Source organism: Pyricularia oryzae, chromosome 2 (genome assembly GCF_000002495.2).
Source record: "Pyricularia oryzae 70-15 chromosome 2, whole genome shotgun sequence".
In the NCBI taxonomy this organism is placed as follows: Eukaryota; Fungi; Ascomycota; class Sordariomycetes; order Magnaporthales; family Pyriculariaceae; genus Pyricularia; species Pyricularia oryzae.
In genome coordinates this window covers 8285745-8305728 of record NC_017850.1, presented here as the reverse complement: position 1 = coordinate 8305728, position 19984 = coordinate 8285745, and the positions used below count along the sequence as shown (strand labels likewise).

Here is a 19984-nt window from a genome sequence, read left to right as displayed (position 1 = left end):
TGCTTATTAAAACTAACTCATAAAATAGCAGCAGACATGTGTACTTTCCCTTGTACAGTTTATAAGGACTGTGAGCACCAGGTCGACGAGGCAGCGAAGCAATGTCCTGTTTCAGCCAGTGGAAATGCTTGTAGTAGCTTTGAGAACAAGGCATCGTACAAAGAAGGCAAGTGTCCCGATTGTGAAGGCAATCTAGAGAATGAAGAGGGCAAATGATCGATCATCGAGCCTTGAGGTCTTAAAGGGTAACTCACATATATCGCTTGGGGGACTGTTGCCTTATCATGTACTACTCTTCTCAATGGTTTAACAGGAACAGAAGATCTCACTTCAGTGGATTATCAAAAGCCAATGTGCGGGCCATATGCGTCTTGAGTCGACCTGTGGGGAACATCTATTCGGAATTATTGTTCCTTTGGGGCTACACAGGTTTTACAGATTATGCCCAACCCTGGAAATCTTTTTTTGGTTTGCCTCTATCTTCTTGTTGTCCTTCAAGTCTAGTAGAAGATACAACAAACACCTTTATAGAACTATAGCTCCGTCATCCACTACTCTAAGGCGACATTTTCTCAACTGGTGGATGAACCTATACACAGTGCTACTTACATCAGCCTCAGAAAGAAGATAGGTTCAACGTGGCGAAAGGCGTGTTCTATGTGGCGCAGAGGAATGTGAAACGTTGAAAATCGGTCCCTTTTGGTCGGTTTTCCATTTTTTCAATCATTGTCCAGTCCCGCCCTCAGTTGTAGTGCTTCTCTCAATGCTTCATATTTCTTCACTGCAAGCCTCTCATAGCCTCCAAACCTCATGATGCATTCTCCTGCTAATGGAATGCCACTCAATGCGATGTAGGCCAATAGTAATGAGCCCGTCGAATAACGCACCTTTCCCGCGGAGAAATGTCAGATTAGGTCGTTGGTGGTTGCTTTTATTTACCATGGTTCGCCAGAAAGAGTCGAGATTGAAGTTGATGCTAGCCTTTCTGAGCAGTGCGTTTTATGACGGACTCATTCCTATTGGCTTTTCCCTCCATGGTGCCTTCTAAATGGACGACTTGGGTAGCGTTCAGGTGCTCAATTGGGATACATTTGTGTCGATCTGTACCCTACAAGGTTATGCAGCATCTCAGGGGTATTGCCGCTTGTCGATTAATCCAAGCCTGGGCGGATATGTAACGAACTTCTTTGGTAGCGCGTTATAAAAACACGACAGACTTTGAGCCTTATCCTTGCACAGCTGTGTTGGCGAACCATAGAAAGTCATGGCAGCCACCAACGCCCTAACCCACCCTGAGTGGTTTCGAGACCCAGTCTTGGCTGTCGCAGCTGCTTGCGGCTGAGCATTTCCGGGGAGAGGCTAGGCCTGTTCCCAAGTGTTTCTCCTCGGCCTCCCCAAAATCACATTGCCGTTTCCGGTTTTCGTCCACGCAGAAAGTGCGAGCCAAGCACGAGATTTCTGCCACCCGGTATTATGGGGTGTTGAAAACTGCCTAGAGTATGACTAGGAGGGTAACTTGTTCCACATTGTGCTACCATAAAAGCCACAAGCCCGTCAGGTTTCTGAATATCATATTGCCGCCTTTGATTGCATAAATTTAGCCAACCAAAGCCACTTGCCGCCTCGACATCAAGCATCCTCCACATTCATGGGTCAGACCCACCTTTGTTAGCGATTCACACCCAAACACACCAATAAGCTTAACAGCTGAAGAATTTTCGCCCTCCGGGCGCCGGTCGTCATGGCCTCACCAGAGGTCTCAAACCGCCGCGCGCGCCCGCAGAGCACGCCGCAGGCTTTTCCGCAGGGCCAGGCCGAGTCGGAACACGTATCTCTCGACACGCGCACCGCTAACGCGCCTGAGCCGGCCGGCCGCGGAAGGTACTCCAGCCTCCCGGCCCTGGCCATCAAAACACTGCAACAGGAGCTGGAAAACGTGGAAACAGTCGGCAGCTGGCTCGAAGAGGTTTTTGCAGCCAAGCTCGAAAGCTTACAGGCCCCGGAGGACGCCGCGCTTAGGAGAATTGTTCTCGAACTTGACGATGTGATCAGCGGCTGGTTCCTCAGTCGCACCCTCCCTGAAAAAGAGCGTTCGCGCTCTCCGTCGCGTTCGCCGACCAGTTCCAGCGAAAGGCGCAGCATCTTAATTACAAGGACGGGCACGGCGTCGTCGGCCTCTAAAGGCAAAGGCACGCCCATTAACAAATCGGTCACATGGGCCGAGCGAGCCGCCACGCCACCAGCGGCGGCCCCAATGCGAATTTTAACCCCGGCCACGCGCTCGTACCCGATACGTACGACGCCCGGCAATGCACCTGACAGCTCCGCAACTCCCTCCCAATCGGGCCGGGACCGCTCCCAAGCCCCGAAACGTTTGACAGAACAGCCGTCCAACCGCATCCTGATCCGCGTAAATGACAAATTGCGGATGGTGACGAGGGAGCCATACGCGGTAACGACCAAATTGGCCGAGTTGGTCTCGGTGCCACACAGTGAAATCCCAAACGCCAAGCGTACCCCCACGGGCTGGGGTGTTACGGTGGCCTCTGAGGAAACACGGCAAAAACTCCTCAACCCCAGCGCGGTCAAGGCCATTATGGACGCATTGGACGCGCGGGAAGTCACTGTCCCGACAACCTGGCACACATACGCCGTTTCTGGAGTGCCCCGAACGCTCAATTGCCTGGACGGAAGAAAGGACGTACATGAGGTAATCCAGGAGGAGATTACCGTGGCAGCAGGCCAGCAGCCAGTCAACTGGCATATTTCCAAACATGGTTACGACCCACATACGGCTGAGGGCACGTGGATAGTGTCCTTCCTTCAACCCGTAAAGCCCTTTCAGCTTTTTGGAGTGTCGAACCGTGCGCGGAAGGTTGAAAAATCACGCAAAATTACACACCACCACGACGGTTGCCAGGGATATTGCGAAATACGTCGCTGCGTACGGCAAGCGCGTTGCGGCATATGTGGTGAAGCAAAACATGCGACAGAGGAAGAGCCGTGCAAGGCAGCCCCCAAATGCGTTAATTGCCACGGCCATTTCCCATCCGGACATGAGAATTGCCCTGCCCGACCTTTGGTGGTAAATGGGAAGCTTGAACGACCTTCACAGCGTAAACTTAAGGGGATTCGCAGAATCGGACGTGCCAACCGTGCCGCGATTATCAACGACCGGGCCGAAACGGCCCGCCGAGAGCCAGCACCTGCAATCCCGGTCCTAAGCACCTCATCGCAGCATTCGCAAACCTCGAGCTCCCGATCGAGCATTTCAAACAAAAGAGCGCGGCCATGCGAGGCGGCAGGGGCGGACATCCGTAACTTCCTGCAGGTTGAACAGGAACGCGTGCACGACGAAATCGTTTGGGCAGCCGAAATGGAGGAGGACGCAGCGGCTGCCGAACCTTGCCCCGCTGATGGGATAGACTTGGAAGCAACCCGTCGATTAATATGACGAAATACTCGCTCGGCAATATGCAGCGGGAATGCCTCGACGTAGTTTGGGCCAACGTAGGTAAAAGGATGGGTGTGCATCTGAGCCTATTGGAGTTGTGCCACCAGAGAAAGGTGGACCTGGTTAACGTTCAAGAGCCATGGTGCGGGCTAAATACGACTACACAAACGCACCCGGGCTATGATGTTTTTGCGCCAGTGGACGAATGGCACGCCAACACTTACGAAGCCATGACTGGGCTCCGGCCCCGGGTGCTCACCTACGTCAAAAAGGGGGCAGCCCTAAGGGCCGCACAACGACGGCTACCGCAGGGCCAAAATACGCGGGACATACTCTGGCTCGAAATTAACGGAATACTGTTTGTTAACGTATATAGGGCTCCGGGCACTGAAGCCGCGCTGGAAATGGTATGCAATACCGTGCCAAATGGACCCACGGTGCTAGGCGGCGATTTTAACGTAGCGGCTGCTGCATACCAGCCGGGCCGCGCAAACGCACGCGGAGGGGACCAACTGACGGCATGGGCGCAAGCCCAGGGGATGAGTTTCACAGGAAATATCGGCGTGCCCACCCACCGCGACGGGGGTTTACTGGATATGGTCTTTTCCAACCTCCCCAGCACAATAACTGTGGTTGACAGCAGTCTTTACACAGGCTCCGACCACGAATCCCTTTATACCACGCTGCGGACGCGCGGCGCCCCCCGCCCGGAGGCGATCAACGTTTCGGTTAGGGACGACCGGTTACCAAAGTTCGCGGAGCTACTTGCTTTTGGCATGCAAGACATGCCGGACCCGGGATCCGCGGCCGATGGCTACGCATTGGACGCGTGGGTAGCTGAATTTACAACTTTATGGGAGCAAGTGACGTGGGTCGTGGGTACGCCGGCGGGAAAAAGGGACAGCTCGGCTCCCTGGTGGACCGAAAACTGCCAGCGGCTCTGGTCCGAATTCCAGCGGGTTAAACGGAGCGCTGTAAATAGGGCAGACGCCTCTGCCGAGGAAAAAGCCTATACGAAAGGGGTGCGGGCCGCGAAGCGGGAGTACTGGAGGCACCGGATCGACCAACTGCGCGACGATAAGGATTTGTGGAACATGGTGGGCTGGCTGGGAGCCGGACCACGCCTCCGGTCCCCGCCGCTGGTTATTAACGGCGAGCAAGTGAGCGAGCCTTTAGCAAAAGCGGAAGCACTGCAACGGGAGGTGCTTGGCCGATTTTCGGCGGAGAATGACCTGCAGGGAAACCCCTTGGAGGCCTGGTCGCCGGACGAGGCTAAAATCCCTTGGGACACCCAGGTTAGTGCGGAAGAGGCGGAGCGCTCCTGCATTGGGGTTACGAGCACGTCCCCGGGCATCGACGGAATAACCGTCCGGCTACTAAAAGCCGGATGGGCTTCGTTGGCCGAGCCGGTGCGCAGGCTCTACCAACGTTGCCTGGAACTCGGACATTTCCCAGCGCCTTGGAAGAAGGCCGAAGTCGCGATGCTACCGAAAACGGGGAAGAAAGACCGGAGCAGCGTTCGATCCTGGCGGCCTATAGCCCTCCTCTCCTGCATCGGAAAAGGCCTCGAGAGGCTCGTTGCACGCCGGATAGCTTGGGCCATACACGACAACGGGCTCCTTAGCTGCACCCACGGCGGTGCCCTACCCAAACGATCGGCGACGGATCTGGTTTGTGCCCTCGCCCACGATATCGAGCAGGCTCTAGCTCGCGGGGAGGAAGTCACCCTTGTCGCATGCGACGTCCAAGGCGCCTTCGACGCCCTCCTCCATAGGCGATTAATACGGAAAATGCGGAGCCTCGGGTTTAGTAAAATGCTCCTCAGGTTCGTGATTAACTTTTTAAGCGGCCGCCAGGCCCGAGTCCGGCTGGAGGGTACGACCACGGGCTTTAGGCGGCTTGGGTGCGGCACCCCGCAAGGGTCTCCCCTTTCCCCGATCCTATATATATTATATTTGGCGTATCTCGTCAAAAACGGTACGAAGTGGCGGTTGGCATACGCAGACGACGTGCTTACATGGAAATCGTCACCCTCGTTGGAGGAAAACGTACGTTGGCTGGAAGATAAACTCCGGGATATGCACGAAATTGCGGCGGAAGAGAAGATCCATTTTGCAGCGGAAAAGACAGAGGTGATCCATATCACTAAGAAAAGGCACGGTCGCAACCCGGAAATCCGGATTAATGGTAGAACGGTTACCCCGGTCCAACTACCGGGCGGTCGACGCGGACAAAGCGCCTCCGGGGCCGAGCGCTACCCGGGCATGCGTTGGCTTGGTTTTTGGTTTAGCCGACGGCTAGACGGGCGCCGCCACGTGGCCGAAAGGGCTGCCAAAGCAATGGCGGTCGCTGCCCACCTCAAGAGCTTTGGGGCAGTAAGATACGGACCGCCTGCGGCTGCACTTCGCAAGGCAGCGGTGGCATGCGTGGGTTCCTCGGCCACCTACGCAGCCGAGGCATGGTACAACCCAGCGCACAAGCAAAGAGGACTCCTCAAAGCATTGAACAAACCGCTGGTTTTAGCGGCACGGGCAATCCTCCCGGCGTATAAAACCACCCCCTCGTCCACTGTTCTCAGGGACGCAGGACTACCCTCGGCCCGCGTCGCGCTGGCCTACACCCGCCTGAAATACGGCGCCCGACTAAGGCTCGCGGACAAGGGGCACCCCCTTGTCAGCCGCCTGCGTGAAACACCTCGTGCCCGCAACTCGGGCCATTCGGCCACGACCCTGCAAACGGCTGCACAACTTCTCCCGCGGATCCGGAGACTAGAGTTGCGCGCACCTCGCAATGCCCCGGATTCTCGCACTGACCCCACCGGAGGAGTCCCGAAAGAGGAAGCGGCCCGCCGCTTTATCGAATGGCTGGACATGGTATCACCTGACGATATCGTGGTATATACGGATGGTTCGGAAAAACACGAAAACAACTGCGTCCAAATAGGGTACGGATGGGCCGCTTTTAGGGCGGGCCTGGAATTTGCCGCAGGCTCCGCATCTATTACGCCGGAAAGCCACGTTTTCGACGCCGAGGCGATTGGCGCCCTAAAAGGGCTACAGGCGGCAGCCAAGGCCCAGCCAGGCGCCCGGATCTGGATTTGTGTGGACAGCACCTCGGTTATTTGGGGTCTTAGAGGCGACGCGCCGCGTTCGTCCCAATGGGCCTTTCTGGAGTTCCATGACCTTGTCGATCTACTCCGAAAACAAGGTACCGAGGTTCGGGTCCGTTGGTGCCCTGGGCACCAGGGAATCCCGGGAAACGACCGGGCTGACGAGCTGGCCAAGGCCGGCTCCGCCGGACCGCCGGACCCAGACCCGAGGGCTCAGCAAACCACGTATAGCGGTGCCGGCACGGTCCTCAGAGCCATTCTTTCCAATATAGAGAAGGACTGGTGGCGTAAAGAACTCTGTGAACGGTCCCCCGCATATAGGGAATGGAAATTCCAATACACACCGAGAAAGGAGCCCGAGGAACTGCGTTTGCCAAGACCCCTACTGGGCCATTATTTGGCCATGAGGACCGGCCACGGCGATTTCAAGGCCTACCATGACCGTTTCAACCACCAGGATGCAAACACCTCGTGTGCCTGGTGCTGGAAGCGGACCTCCCCTGAGCACCCGGTGCACTGCCGCTATTCGCGGGCGGTGTGGAGAAACTGGCCGTGGCCTAATAACGACCGGCCGGCCGGGCCGCCAAATCGCGCCCAACGCTGGAAATTCTTCCAGACAAGCTTCGGGCAACCGACAAGCTTTGAGGCGTTTTCGATAGCCACCAACTACTTCAGCGCCCGCCCCAGAGCGGCCCGCCAGCGCCCCGCGCGCCACGAACGCACTTTACGCCTAGGGACACCGATCGTAAACGACTCGAACTCTGACGAGGAATAGACTTACTGCCTTTTCACCCACACTTCACGGCACAAGCCGTCAGACGAACCCTCCGTGCACCTTAGGCACGGGGTCGCGTCAGTGAACTAACCCCCTAAGCAGGACCGGGCCCGAACCCGGTCAGGCACGATCCGCCTCTGCCCTCCTTGTTTTCCCCCTGTGTAAATAAAGAAGATAGAACGCGCGCCGAGATACCCCTCGGGAGGTTGCTAACGGCCGGCTAACAAGCCGGGCCGAGCCCGGCGTTAACTAATACTACTACTACTACTACTACGCGGTGAGCAAAAGAGCGCATGGCCCAGTGTTACGACCAGACAGTTGGGCCGGTACCAGAGAGGCCAGGTGGGGTCACACCCCTCCTGACGACACTCGCCCAAAAGAGATACCGACCGGCAGAACAACGATTACCTAAGGACAAGGCCACGAGATCTCACGTGACCTCACGTGACGGCCAAGGGAATGGATCTCTATGATCTGTAGAATCTCAGTTGAGAATCACAGATCAAACAGATCAAGAGAGATCACATTCGGAACATAGTCTATATAAGGCACGCTCATTACCATGTAGATAGATTCGATTCTAGGATTGCTTAGCAGCAATCAAACTCTAGTTAACCTCAATACTTACTTGAGAACGATCATAACTTCACCCCCAGTCATTGAGAACCCCAATTACCCAGCCAGACGCTCAGTTGCTTCAACCCACTGTACTTTACCCTAAGAACAGGTTACCCGATACCTTGATCGTAACACCCAGCTCACCCGTGGCGCGCTCAAGGGGTCCCCCAGCTGGGAGAGGGAGGCAGGTATGCCCGCCCCGGCAGTTCCAGCAGCGCGGAGGACGCGCCCCGCGAGCACGGGAGCGCGCGCCCGGCTGATCCGCGCAATGGCCGGTCGCAGTTCCGGCCAAAAACGCCCTCGCACACCCGAAGCATGTAACCTGACGGGGGATGAGTCCGTCAGGCCGCACACGACGGGGACGAGATGGACGCGACTAAGTACGGCATATTAGTGTCAAAAGCGCCTAGAAAATAAGAAAGGAACGTGAGAATATTTACAGAGCGCCTAGGGTGACCCTCACCCTCCCCCTCATCCTCCTCCTCGTCTTCCTCCTCCTCCTCTCTCCTCCTCTTCCTCGACTGGGTCTGCACAACCAATTAGCGAATTAAATGCGCAAAAGGGGTGTTGAGCACTTACGGTAACGCCAGCCGACGCGTCGACCACGGGACCAGCCCGGTCGGCAGCGCCAGCTGCAGCGCCAGCGGCAGCAAAGGCATTGGTGGCGGCGGAGGCGGTCTCAGCCGGTCTCATAGTGTCAGCAATACCATATAAAAAGACCAAGGGCAGAAGACATTACCAGACGGAACTCAGCTTGGGAGGCGGCCAGCGCCCGCGCCAAAGCCAAGCGCTCGGCAGCATCAGCACGCCTACAACAAGTTAGCCAGATGCGCTGAAGTATCACAGAAAACAGGGGATTAAATACTTACAAGATAAGACGGGCCGAAGCCCGCTCCGCCCGGCTCCCGTTGATGGGCGTGAAAGACGACACTATATATGGGCGGAGTTAGCAAGCTCTCATCCAACGCACCGCGCACCGCGCGGCGCGCCACAGAGCCAAAAGCTCATGAACCTACTCTTCTTGTTGCTGCTGTTGTTGTGAGGCTACATAAGTCACATCGTCAGCACGCGCGCAGGCCGATAAGAGCAGGGCAATATTTACGATCTGGTTGGTATGGTATAAGGTCAAGATCAAGGTCAAGATTCACAAGTCAGAAAAGCTAGCGGGATATCTGAGCGACGTGCGCCTACTACGACTTTACGGCAACCTATTGTCTCTATTCACACAATAGGGGGCACAATACTACGGATTCGTCGCCATTGTAGGGGTTTCACCGCCCGCATTTCAATACAGTGGCAGAATCCAGATGCGGTGCGCTTTGCACCGCTACAGCTATTCAGCATCACTTTTTCTTTGTTCCTTAGATAGATATACGCATTCAGAATACGGCGTTGAAGCGCCGTATTTGGGGCTATGTAACAGTTGAATCCCAATAAGGTATTAGGAGTCAACTGGGGGGTGTGTTGCATTAGATAATCAGATAGATCTTGTCGTCACATGATAACAAGCGCTGAGTCAGCGTTAGGAGCACGATAAAAGCTCCAACACGCGTTCTAGCTCAGATAGCACTACCTACACCAATACATGGCTCTCCTACCCACAAAATCTGGCTGTACGTGTACGTTAGTGTGCGTCAACTTTGGATTAACTATACATCAATATTTACGTAATAAACCTTGTCGTAATTTGGACTGAATTTGAGATAGGTGTACAGGAATGCATCAATGGTTTTATTAAAGCATTTCCAAATTGCCAGGGTATCAATAAACCACGCGAATAGCAAATACTTATCGATATTACCTTTTATTACACCTAGTAAAAATGCCACACCTACCAAGCATGAACCAACAGTATGAAAAGATTTGATCAGATATTTTACAAAACTTATTTTGAACCTGATCCACGTTTCAATGATTAATACTATCATGTACAGTCTCATAAAATTGGTTATATAAGCCCGATACCTTCACTACACCAACTCGTTGGCAATTTCTCATCGCAAACTATATGGCGGTACTCTTATTTTGCATCACGAAATTTAAAAAAGCCCATCAAACAAGCACCGTTACCTGGAATTTTCAATTATCAAGCCCATTCAAAGTTGAAGTCGACTGCCATGCACCTCGCGCAAATTATTTTGGCTGCCGCCAACATGGCCCTTTTCCCGGTTGCCAATGCCGTGGGAGGGAAACAAGTCCACTCAATTAACACAGAATCGACATTGAATGGCTGCTTGGTTACACTCCGCCAGCGTACGAACGGTGGACCGGCTAATCACCCAGTTAAAAGCGAGGCAAGATATATAAGACTTAATCAGTCGGTACACGTTGGCGGGCACCTAATTACTGTCGGTGAACACTGTTACGATGTTACTGCCAGCAATTTGCCTGCAAACTGGTATCCTCACATTTTGCCCGCTGAGTGTAAGTAGAACTTTGGGGAGGTTAAGCCTGTAACACTTCCACGCTTTGTTTCCTAAACAGAGCCTAAATTCAGGAATAAAAAATTCGCAGGGAAATATTCGAATATGTTATTATATACCGCAGCGACGACCATTGGGTCCTCACAGGGTCCCATTACGGACTTGCATCCGGCATGTGATAGCACCAGGCTTTTGCGCCTCGTGCGCGTATAGTTATCTAGCTCCAATCTTTGCAACGCCTCATGTATGTGTCACAAAAGCGATCCCAAAGAGACAAGGCTGCAATATAGGGGCGATTCTATTCGAGCATTAAAACATGACAAGATTTGACATTGTCTTGTAGCGGAATTAAAAGAACGATATAGTGGGTTCTATTATTAAGCTACGCTGTTAAATTAGACGCCGTTGTAGCTCAAATGCTTTAGATCATGTGTTACGGCCAGGCATACATTGGAGAACCTCGGTGTATTAGGCGCTATTAACGAAAATTCTAAACTGAAAAGAAGAGAGAAACTACAATCAACGACGCGCTGGAGAGACGCGCTTAAACCTGGAGTTAGTGGACCCTTTAAAACCCTGGGCTTAGCGTGGCTGGTAAGTGGAGTTGTGATTCTGAGGGTAGGTCTGGTGGCCTATTCCTTACAGTGGCCCAGATACACCAATCCGCAACATAGGAAAAGCGGTACCCAACGTTGAAAAAAGTATTAAATAAAAATAATCAAGGTCTAAAAGTTTCCAAGGCCTTGGTATGCTATCTTGTATTTAATTTAATACCCAAAAACCCCCTTAGTTAACCCGTTACTCCATGGAACATTCAGAGTAAGATTTATACATCTACCATAGAAATATCAAGTTTCCACTCTTCGCAATCAATCGTCCCTGTAAGCGTTTGACTTTCAATAAACTTGCAGTCGGGGCTCGTTTCAAAATTAACCGTATAGGATGCGGTGTGAACCCTGCCGTGCCGGCCAGGCAGAACATATACTGCGGGTTGTAGTCTAGACCATTGAAATTGATTTTTGCCCTTTAGTTCGACCTTACAATAAGATCTAGCGCTAACGTGCAAGGCAAATAAGCCGAGTGAAACAATTGCTTTAAATTGCATATTGACGACTGTTGTAATTTCGAATAAAAGGTGAAATGGATTGTAATCAAAAAAGAAACGGTAGGAAAGGTATAGGAGGTAAGCTGGAAGAAAGATTTGCCTTGTGGTTTGGAAGTGGTAGTTTGGAAATGGTAATCAAAATGGCGATTAAATCGGGTATTTATATTTACCTGCTGTATTTGTTAATGAACTTTAAAGTAGCCGGTGCCAATTATAGGAAAAGAATACTTTGCATAGTATAATATCATAAGAATGTTAATTAATTAATACGCGTAAACTGGGTCCAACGCATTAATAACAGGAGCTAGTCATGTTAGTTATATGCGTTGTTTCGCATATAATAGGTCCACTTTTATTTAGTTATAATGCACAATATATACCGCCGGAATCGGGTTATTAAGTTATCTGTTAACTGTAATCTGGGGGTGGCGATTCGTACAAGTTGGCGAGTGGGGTTACGCACCCTAACACTTACGAGTTAAATACCCTATATCGGGCTTAAATTATCTCCAAAACCTGCGATAGGTGCGAACCCCGATATCGGTTTGTACGCAAATTAGGGTGTTTTTCCAAAAACCCATATAAAATAATTTATCGGAAATTTACCTGCTGCACAGGAATGTTTTCTGGTGTGCGGACCTCCATTTCGATGTCGGAGGGTATATAAAAGGCCAGAGCAAAGTGCTCCGACCAATATAATATCGTTTATTTGCGTACAAAATTCCATTTGGTGCATTATTTTAAATATGTGGCGGATTATTCTATATATTTGGTGCATTACTCTATATATTTAACGTGGTTCATCAGGACCCCGGACATATCAGGACCCCGGACATTTTTCAACCCAGTTTCATCCTTTATTTTCCACACGTGTTCTTTCCCCCAACAGTAATGGAATCATCAAATTGCGAAGCGCGAATCATTCTTGCTCTAAATGAGCTCCGATCAAGCAAAAAGAAAAGCATACGAAAGGTTGCATTAATATATAATGTCCCAAAATCGACACTACACGACAGAATAAACGGCATCGCTTCTTTGGCCAATCGTCGGCCAGGCAACCAAAAGCTAACGGAAAGGGAAGAGGAAGTAATTGTCCAGTATATACTGGACCTGGATTCCCGAGGGTTTCCAGCCCAGATCGCTGATGTGGCCGCAATGGCCGATCATCTTCTCGCTGCGCGGGACGCGCGACCGGTCGGCAAGCAATGGGCTTATCGCTTCGTACAACGACGCACAGAATTAAAAACGCGTTTTTCTCGCGCTTACGATTTCCAAAGAGCTCTTTGCGAAGATCCTGACGCGTTAAACGCGTGGTTTCAATTGGTGGCCAATATGAGGGCCAAATATGGCATCCAAGACTGCGACATGTACAACTTCGACGAAACCGGCTTTATGATGGGCCAGATTTGCGCTGGAATGGTCGTAACTGGGTCCGAAAGACGCGGAAGAAGGAAAAAAGTACAGCCTGGCAATCGAGAATGGGCGACTGCAATTTGTTGCATCAGTGGCGACGGTTACGATATACCCCCGTATATCATCGTCAAAGGCTTTTACCATTTGTCCAATTGGTATACAGAAGGCGGTCTTCCGGACACGTGGCGCCTCAAACCCACCGTTAATGGATGGACCGACAACGAGACTGGCCTCGACTGGGTTCAGCATTTCGACAACCATACAAAATCGCGGACAAAAGGCGTATATCGGATGTTAGTGCTCGATGGGCACGGCAGTCATCGATCCCCTGAATTCGAGGGCTATTGCAAAAATCACAATATTATTCCACTTTACCTGCCTGCTCATTCATCTCATTTAACCCAGCCACTTGATGTCGGAGTGTTTAACGTCCTTAAGCGGGCGTACGGTCAAAAAATTAACGACTTTATCCGGGCCCACATCACTAACATCAGCAAAGTCGACTTCTTTTTGGCTTTTGCAGCGGCTTACAAAAAGTCAATGACAAAAGAAAATATGGCCGGGGGTTTTCGAGGGGCGGGAATTATCCCCCATAGCCCGGAAATGGTCATATCTAAGCTGGATGTTAGGCTACGGACGCCGTCACCTAAAGAGCTTGATTTTTCCAGCACCGAAACCTGGGTCTCTCAAACACCGCACAACCCGACAGAAGCCGTTAATCAATCTACCCTTGTTAAAAGTCGAATCAACTGTCATCAGGGAAGCTCGCCAACGCCTATTTTTAATGCTGTAAAGCAGCTAGCAAAAGGGTTGGAGTCGATTGCTCATCGAACCACACTTTTGGAAGCGGAGAACCACAGCCTTCGGAAGGCCAACGAAGCGCTTAGCAAGCGGCGCAGGGCTCAAAAAACACGTATCCGCGAAGGAGGGTCATTTACCATACAAGAGGGTCAGAATTTGCTTCAATCAAATGGTGCCGATGGTCTAATATACGAAAAGAAAGATGAAAATGGGGAGGGGAGTAGTGCGCAGCCGGCGACTAAACGACGTTGCGGCAACTGCGGTAAACCTGGACATAATGCACGCACCTGTCAGGAGGATGCAGAAATGTCTGATGTACATATATCCGATTGCATTGAGGTAAATTGAACAACGCTGGCGTTGCAATTGAAATTGGAAGTAGTATTGTGCAGGAAAAGTGTCCGGGGTCCTGATATGTCCGGGGTCCTGATGAACCACGTTATAAAAATAATTATATTTGGAATATAATTTATATAAAGTACGTTTATTATTATATAAATAATGTCACGGCCAGGCATACATTGGAGAACCTCAGTGTATTAGGCGCTATCGACGAAAATTCTAAACTGAAGAGAAGAGAGAAATTGTCACGGCCAGGCATACATTGGAGAACCTCAGTGTATTAGGCGCTATCGACGAAAATTCTAAACTGAAGAGAAGAGAGAAATTACAATCGTCGACGCGCTCAAGAGACGCGCTTAAATCCGGAGGTAGTGGATCCTTGTCCGATCCCTGGCTCGGTGTGGAGCCGAGTCGTGATTCTGAGGGTAGGTCTAGGGGCCTGATCCTCACGTAATTCTGAGGGTAGGTCTAGGGGCCTGATCCTCACGTGATTCTGAGGGTAGGTCTAGGGGCCTGATCCTCACAGTTTTTCGGTTTTGCCCCTAAAATTAGGGATATTTTCCTGGTTTTTCGGACAATTTCTGGCGATATACCCTATTTTATCGCATTTAAAACATTTGCCGCTTTTGGGGTTTTTACGGGGCTTTTTATATTATATAATATTAAAATTTATAAATTTATTATAAATATTATAAATTATATTATAGGTTTGGGGTGCTATATAACGGGGCTGCTGCCATCCACCATTATTTTTATAATATATGGGTTGGGGGTATTAATATTTGTATTCCGTATTAGTTTGTCGAATTAAAATAACAAATATTCGCTGTCCGTTTTATTTTTCCTATCGGCGTTCGTAAATCCGGCTGTTAAATTTAATAGCAAATTCGACGTATTCGAGGAAATCCTCGGGTCGGTCGAATTTGGATATTTCGTCTTTTATTTTTAATTTTAATCCCTGGTAAAATTGGAGGATTTTGGTTTTTTCGGTTATATCCAATTTTATTATTAACTTTTTAAATTCGGTTATATAAACGGAAATTAATTTGGTTTGTCGTAAATTGGCCAAATTTCGTTCGGTTTGTCGTTTTTTATCGGGTTTTTGGAATAAAAAACGGAAAATGCGTTTATATCCTGCGAAAATTGAAAAAATGTCGGTAATTTTTTAACGTCGTTTTTCGGGGGATATATTAAACCATTTTTGCAATAAAAATTCGAACCAAAACAAAATTCGTTTTCGGAAAAAAATGGCCGCGTATATTACCTTTTTTATTTTATTGCGGAAAATTTCCAAATGGAATATTTGGTAAATGTCACGGCCAGGCATACATTGGAGAACCTCAGTGTATTAGGCGCTATCGACGAAAATTCTAAACTGAAGAGAAGAGAGAAATTACAATCAACGACGCGCTCAAGAGACGCGCTTAAATCCGGAGTAAGTGGACCCTTGTCCGATCCCTGGCTCAGCGTGGCTGGTAGAGCCGAGTCGTGATTCTGAGGGTAGGTCTGGGGGCCTGATCCTCACATTACCCCCCTTTAAGGCCTGATCGACGTAGGCGGTCAGAGTCTTGAGTCTGTTACGTGTGTCTCCTCGGGGCCTTCCGCCGCTCTCGTGTCTCTTTCGCATCGTGTTCGGCAACATTGTCCTCGGGTCCGTCTTCCGCAAAAATATCCTCTGCTGCGCTCCTGATCCACTGTTGCAAATTTACCGGAGGTCCTGCTGCGTCCGGGTACTCCCTGTGAAAGGTATCCAGCAGTACTGGTGAATTTTTCAAGTCGCGGGCCTCATACCATGTCTCATCAGGGTCGAGTCCGACCCACGATACCTGATATTGCAACGTCTTCTTTCGTCCGAATAGACGTGAGGCCAACACTTGCTCCACCTCCCACTCCGGTTCTCCGTTAATTTCGACCGGTGGTTCCGACTTTTGATACTGCTGAGGTAATGGATCCGTTGCTGCCTTGCGCAGTCGGCTGGCGTGGAACAGCTTACTACCTTTATACCAGGCAGGGGTGTCGAGAATGAAGCTGTGGCCCTTTTCCTCGAGAATCGTCCATGGTCCTGCATTTTGCGAGTCCAACTTGGTCGTAGGAGCTTCGGTGGAAAAACCCTTTTTGCTAACGTAAACCGCATCTCCCACCGTAAAGTCGACCGGTCGCCGCTTCTTATTAGCCTGCCTCTGTTGCTCTATCTGCGCTCCGAGTCCGTTGTTGCGGGCCAGTTCCTGAGCTTGCCGGGCTTGGCGGACCATTTCCAGCGCCTTTTGTTGCTGACCGGTCTCCAGGTCTTCTTCGGGTAAAGGTAAAGAGAGCGGGTCTCTAGGGCGAGCTCCGGTTTCTGCTTCGATCGGTGCCATGCCAATAGAGGCGTGGACGGACAAGTTGTGGCTGAAGTCGAAAGCGGGGATATGCCGTCGCCAATTCGTTTGGTATTTGTCTACATAAAAGCGCATTTTCTGATCCAATTCAGCGTTGGTAATTTCGACGCTGCCCTGACTTTGAGGGTGGCGGGCGCTTCCATGTTTATGCTTTGTTCCTGTCAACTCGTTTAGAGTGTTTAGGAACTCGGATATAAACGGTCCGGCGTTGTCGGAAAGCCATAAATCGGGGACGCCTTTCCAACGGTACACGGTCTGATAATACCGCATGGCCAAGGTCTCCGCGGTGTCCGTCTTTTTTCCCGGTAGGGTGGCCAAAAGTTTGGTCAATCGGCAGATGAAGACCCAGACGTAATTATAGCCTTCTTTATCCTTGGGCATATCTTTGCCGTCTACCATTACGTGCTGCCAACACCGTCTAGGGATCTCCAGTGGGTGCAACAGCCCAGGCGTCTTATCATGTCGTACCTTGTTGCGTTGACATTCGCGACAATTCTTAATGTAGCGTTTAACGTCTCGATTTCTGTCGGGCCACCAGTAATCTCTTTTCAGGCGGCTGAGGGTTTTATTCTGGCCTCCATGGCCGAAGATCTTGGGCTCATGAGCTTCGCGGATGAGAGCCGTTCTTAAGAAGATCTTGCCATCCTGGGTAGTCTCGGGTACCGTTAACAAATTGTCGTGGTGACCTAGGTTCTGTTTCAGGTTTTCTTCCAGGATAAGGGCCACCAGGTCAGCTCCCTGCGGTGCGGAGGGTTCCAAGTTGCTAATGGTTGGAAGAGGTTCGCCGGGTCGGGAGTCGATCTTTTCTGGAGGGATTAGTGCAATGGTGCGGTCTAACACAGCTCGGGCCTTGACCGTAGGGTTGTCGATGGTTTTGCGCGAAAGGGCATCGGCTGCCACATTATCCTTGCCGGGACGGTATTTAAAGGTGATGTCGAAGTTGGCCAGGTAGTCAGCCCATCGTATCTGGCGAGCGGACAAAAGTTTCTTGGTCGACCAATAAATTAGGGCCTGGTGATCGGTGAAAACACAGAACTTGGTACCCAACAGGGCTGGTTCGAAGTCCTTTAGCGTATTAATCACAGCTAATAGCTCCTGGTCCTGAATCGGATAGTTTTGTTCAGCAGGGGACATGGTTTTGGACGAATAGCCGATTGGCTTCCAGCTGCCATCGTCCTGTTGCTGCCACACGACACCGGCGGTGGCCCTGCCACTGGCGTCGGTGTCCATCCTGACAGGCATACCGGGTTTGAAGAAACTCATCACGGGGGCGGTGACCACCAGTTGTTTCAGCGCTTCAAAGGCAGATTTCTGCTCGGGGCCTCTTTCGAACGGGACTCCCTTTTTCAATAATCGGGTCAGAGGTTCTGCTTGTTCGCTGGCGTGATGGCAGAACGTCCGAACGAAATTGCATAAGCCTAGGAAGGATCGTACTGCGGAAACGGAGGTGATGTCGTCCCATTGCCAGCTGGTGATGGCTTCAACCTTTTTGGGGTCGATGCGGATACCTTTACCGATCTCTAGAAGTAAACCCAGGTACTCGATTTCGAAAACGCCGAAACTTGACTTTTTGATATCGCCTTGGAGTCCGGCTTTGTGCAACCTGTAAATAACCTCCTCGGTTTGCTCAAAGTGGACTTGCTCCGATTTATCCTCGGTATAAATCAACACGTCGTCTGCGTAGGCGCTCGCGAAAGCGTCCAGCAGTTCATTAAGCTGAGCGTTGATAAAAGCTTGGAACCAGGCGGGTCCGACCTTCAGTCCAAAGGGTAGGACCTTCCACTGAAATGTGCCTTGTCGCGTTTTGAACGCCGTTAAATACCGTGACTTCGGATCCATTAGCAATCTGTTAAAAGCTCGAATAATGTCGATCTTGGTCATCCTCCGGGCTTTTCCACATCTGCTCAACGTCCCGGCCACGTCGGGGGCAAGTACTTGTCGTCCTTTGATGAATTTGTTTACCCATCGGTAATCCACACAAAAACGCTGCTCCTTCGATTGCGGTTTAGGAACGAACAGAGTCGAAGCTGCGGTCTCCTCCATTGTCCGTTCAATGAAATCGATCCTCAGAAGTTCGTCGATGGTTTCCTTTTCCAACTCCATTATCGCGAAAGGGGTCGAATAGCGGGCTGGCCTCCCCTCCAAAGGTTTCTCGAGTTCCAAAACCACGTCGAAGCCGGGTCGGCTAGGCGGGAGAATCGTCGACGCCTTTTTGGAAAAGAAACCCTCGAGGTGAGCAAGTGCTTTGGGTAACTTGGCTCGTACTTGCGCGATGTGCTCCGGGTCTTCGTCTGCAGGGAATGGAATGGGACGTCCATCGTGAGTCTTGTTCCACTGCAGGGCTGATACCGCATTCAGGCTGGTCGTAGGCGTATCGTTTACTGGTACCAACGGTATAGGCTCCGTGGGTAACGGGGATCGTTTCCATCGATCTTGACGAGGGTCGTTAAGGAGGGCACAAATATTAGCTGGCAGGCCTTTGTTAGAAACGGTCTTTGGGATAGTCGGGAAGGCGTTAATTTCTGCGATCTGAGCCTGGTTTTCGTGTTGGCGTTTAGGGCTTCGAAGTATCTTGTGGACCTGGATGCGACGGTCTTCTTGTTCCATCTTGCGGTCCCGGCGGACTGCGTCAGCTTGGGCCTCAAGGTCCAGAGGCGGATTCGAACGTTGTACAACGATTGCGGGTGAGTATTGGGCCATGGCGGGCAGGTCGTTGGGCCAAACGAAGCTGCGGGTAGCTGGGAATAAACCTACTCGATGTTTCGTCCACCATTCTTGTCCGATAAACACATCGTGGGCCGTTTCAAGGAGGATGAATTTCTGCCGTGGGAATTGTCGTCCGTCGATTTGCAAAGTGAGCCGAAGGTATTCGGTGGCTCTTGCGGTAACCTTCCCGTTAAAATCTCCAAAGTCCAAAGGTTTGGGGAGCTTTTTGATAGGTAGCTCTAAACGTTGGGCGACCTTTTTCGCGAGGCTCGGTCGGATGGATAAGTACACATCTGCTCCGGTGTCACAGAGAGCTTGGGCGTTAAGACCACGACCTTTGTCTTGCAATCGAATGGGAGCAAGAAAGGTGTTTGATTTAGGTGATCTATCGATTTTAGCTATCTGAGGCACGCAGACTGCCGAGGAGACTTCCGGCAGCCTTAGCAGTTTTCCGAATCCGACGAAGATAAGCTGTGGCCGGATCGTTCACAAGCCTCTCGATCGCCTTCGTGTTGAAGGGCGAGAACGGCGGCGATGTGAGCGGCCTTTTGGGGGCAATTGCGTGCCAGGTGCCCGGCTTCTTTGCAAAGGAAGCATCTACCCTCAGTGACCAATTTGGCGTTTTCTCTGCTGGGCGACTTCGGGGCGTCAATGGTCTGTGTGCGGGTTTGGTTCTTGGCTTCCTGGCTGTGCCGGCGATTCTCGCGTCGACGCTGTTTGCGTTCGGCGCTGGCTGAACGCTCACGGCGCTCTTCCCTCTTTTTGCGGTTCTCGCGGAGCTCCTCCCAAGCGCGTTGTTGGGCCAGCGCCGAATTCGCAACTTCTCCGGCAAAGGTCTCGTACGAGATATTTGGGTCTTT

At 51.2% G+C, this 19984-nt stretch overlaps 3 protein-coding genes across 3 annotated transcripts; 2 read left to right on the top strand and 1 right to left on the bottom strand.

Annotated features, from left to right (window-relative positions):
* Positions 1–1741: 1741 nt before the first annotated feature.
* MGG_15982 (uncharacterized protein) lies at positions 1742–3610 on the top strand (the record flags this gene model as incomplete). Its single annotated transcript, XM_003715828.1, has 1 exon — positions 1742–3610. The coding sequence occupies one exon, from the start codon at positions 1742–1744 to the stop codon at positions 3452–3454; it is 1713 nt and encodes a 570-aa protein (XP_003715876.1). The 3' UTR covers positions 3455–3610.
* Positions 3611–8050: 4440 nt separating this feature from the next.
* On the bottom strand, positions 8051–8649 carry MGG_15483 (uncharacterized protein; the record flags this gene model as incomplete). Its single annotated transcript, XM_003715827.1, has 3 exons — positions 8051–8332; positions 8397–8483; positions 8536–8649. The coding sequence occupies 3 exons, from the start codon at positions 8647–8649 to the stop codon at positions 8051–8053; spliced, it is 483 nt and encodes a 160-aa protein (XP_003715875.1).
* A 1460-nt stretch (positions 8650–10109) lies between these two features.
* On the top strand, positions 10110–10592 carry MGG_15981 (uncharacterized protein; the record flags this gene model as incomplete). Its single annotated transcript, XM_003715826.1, has 2 exons — positions 10110–10380; positions 10504–10592. The coding sequence occupies 2 exons, from the start codon at positions 10110–10112 to the stop codon at positions 10590–10592; spliced, it is 360 nt and encodes a 119-aa protein (XP_003715874.1).
* Between the last annotated feature and the right edge of the window lie 9392 nt (positions 10593–19984).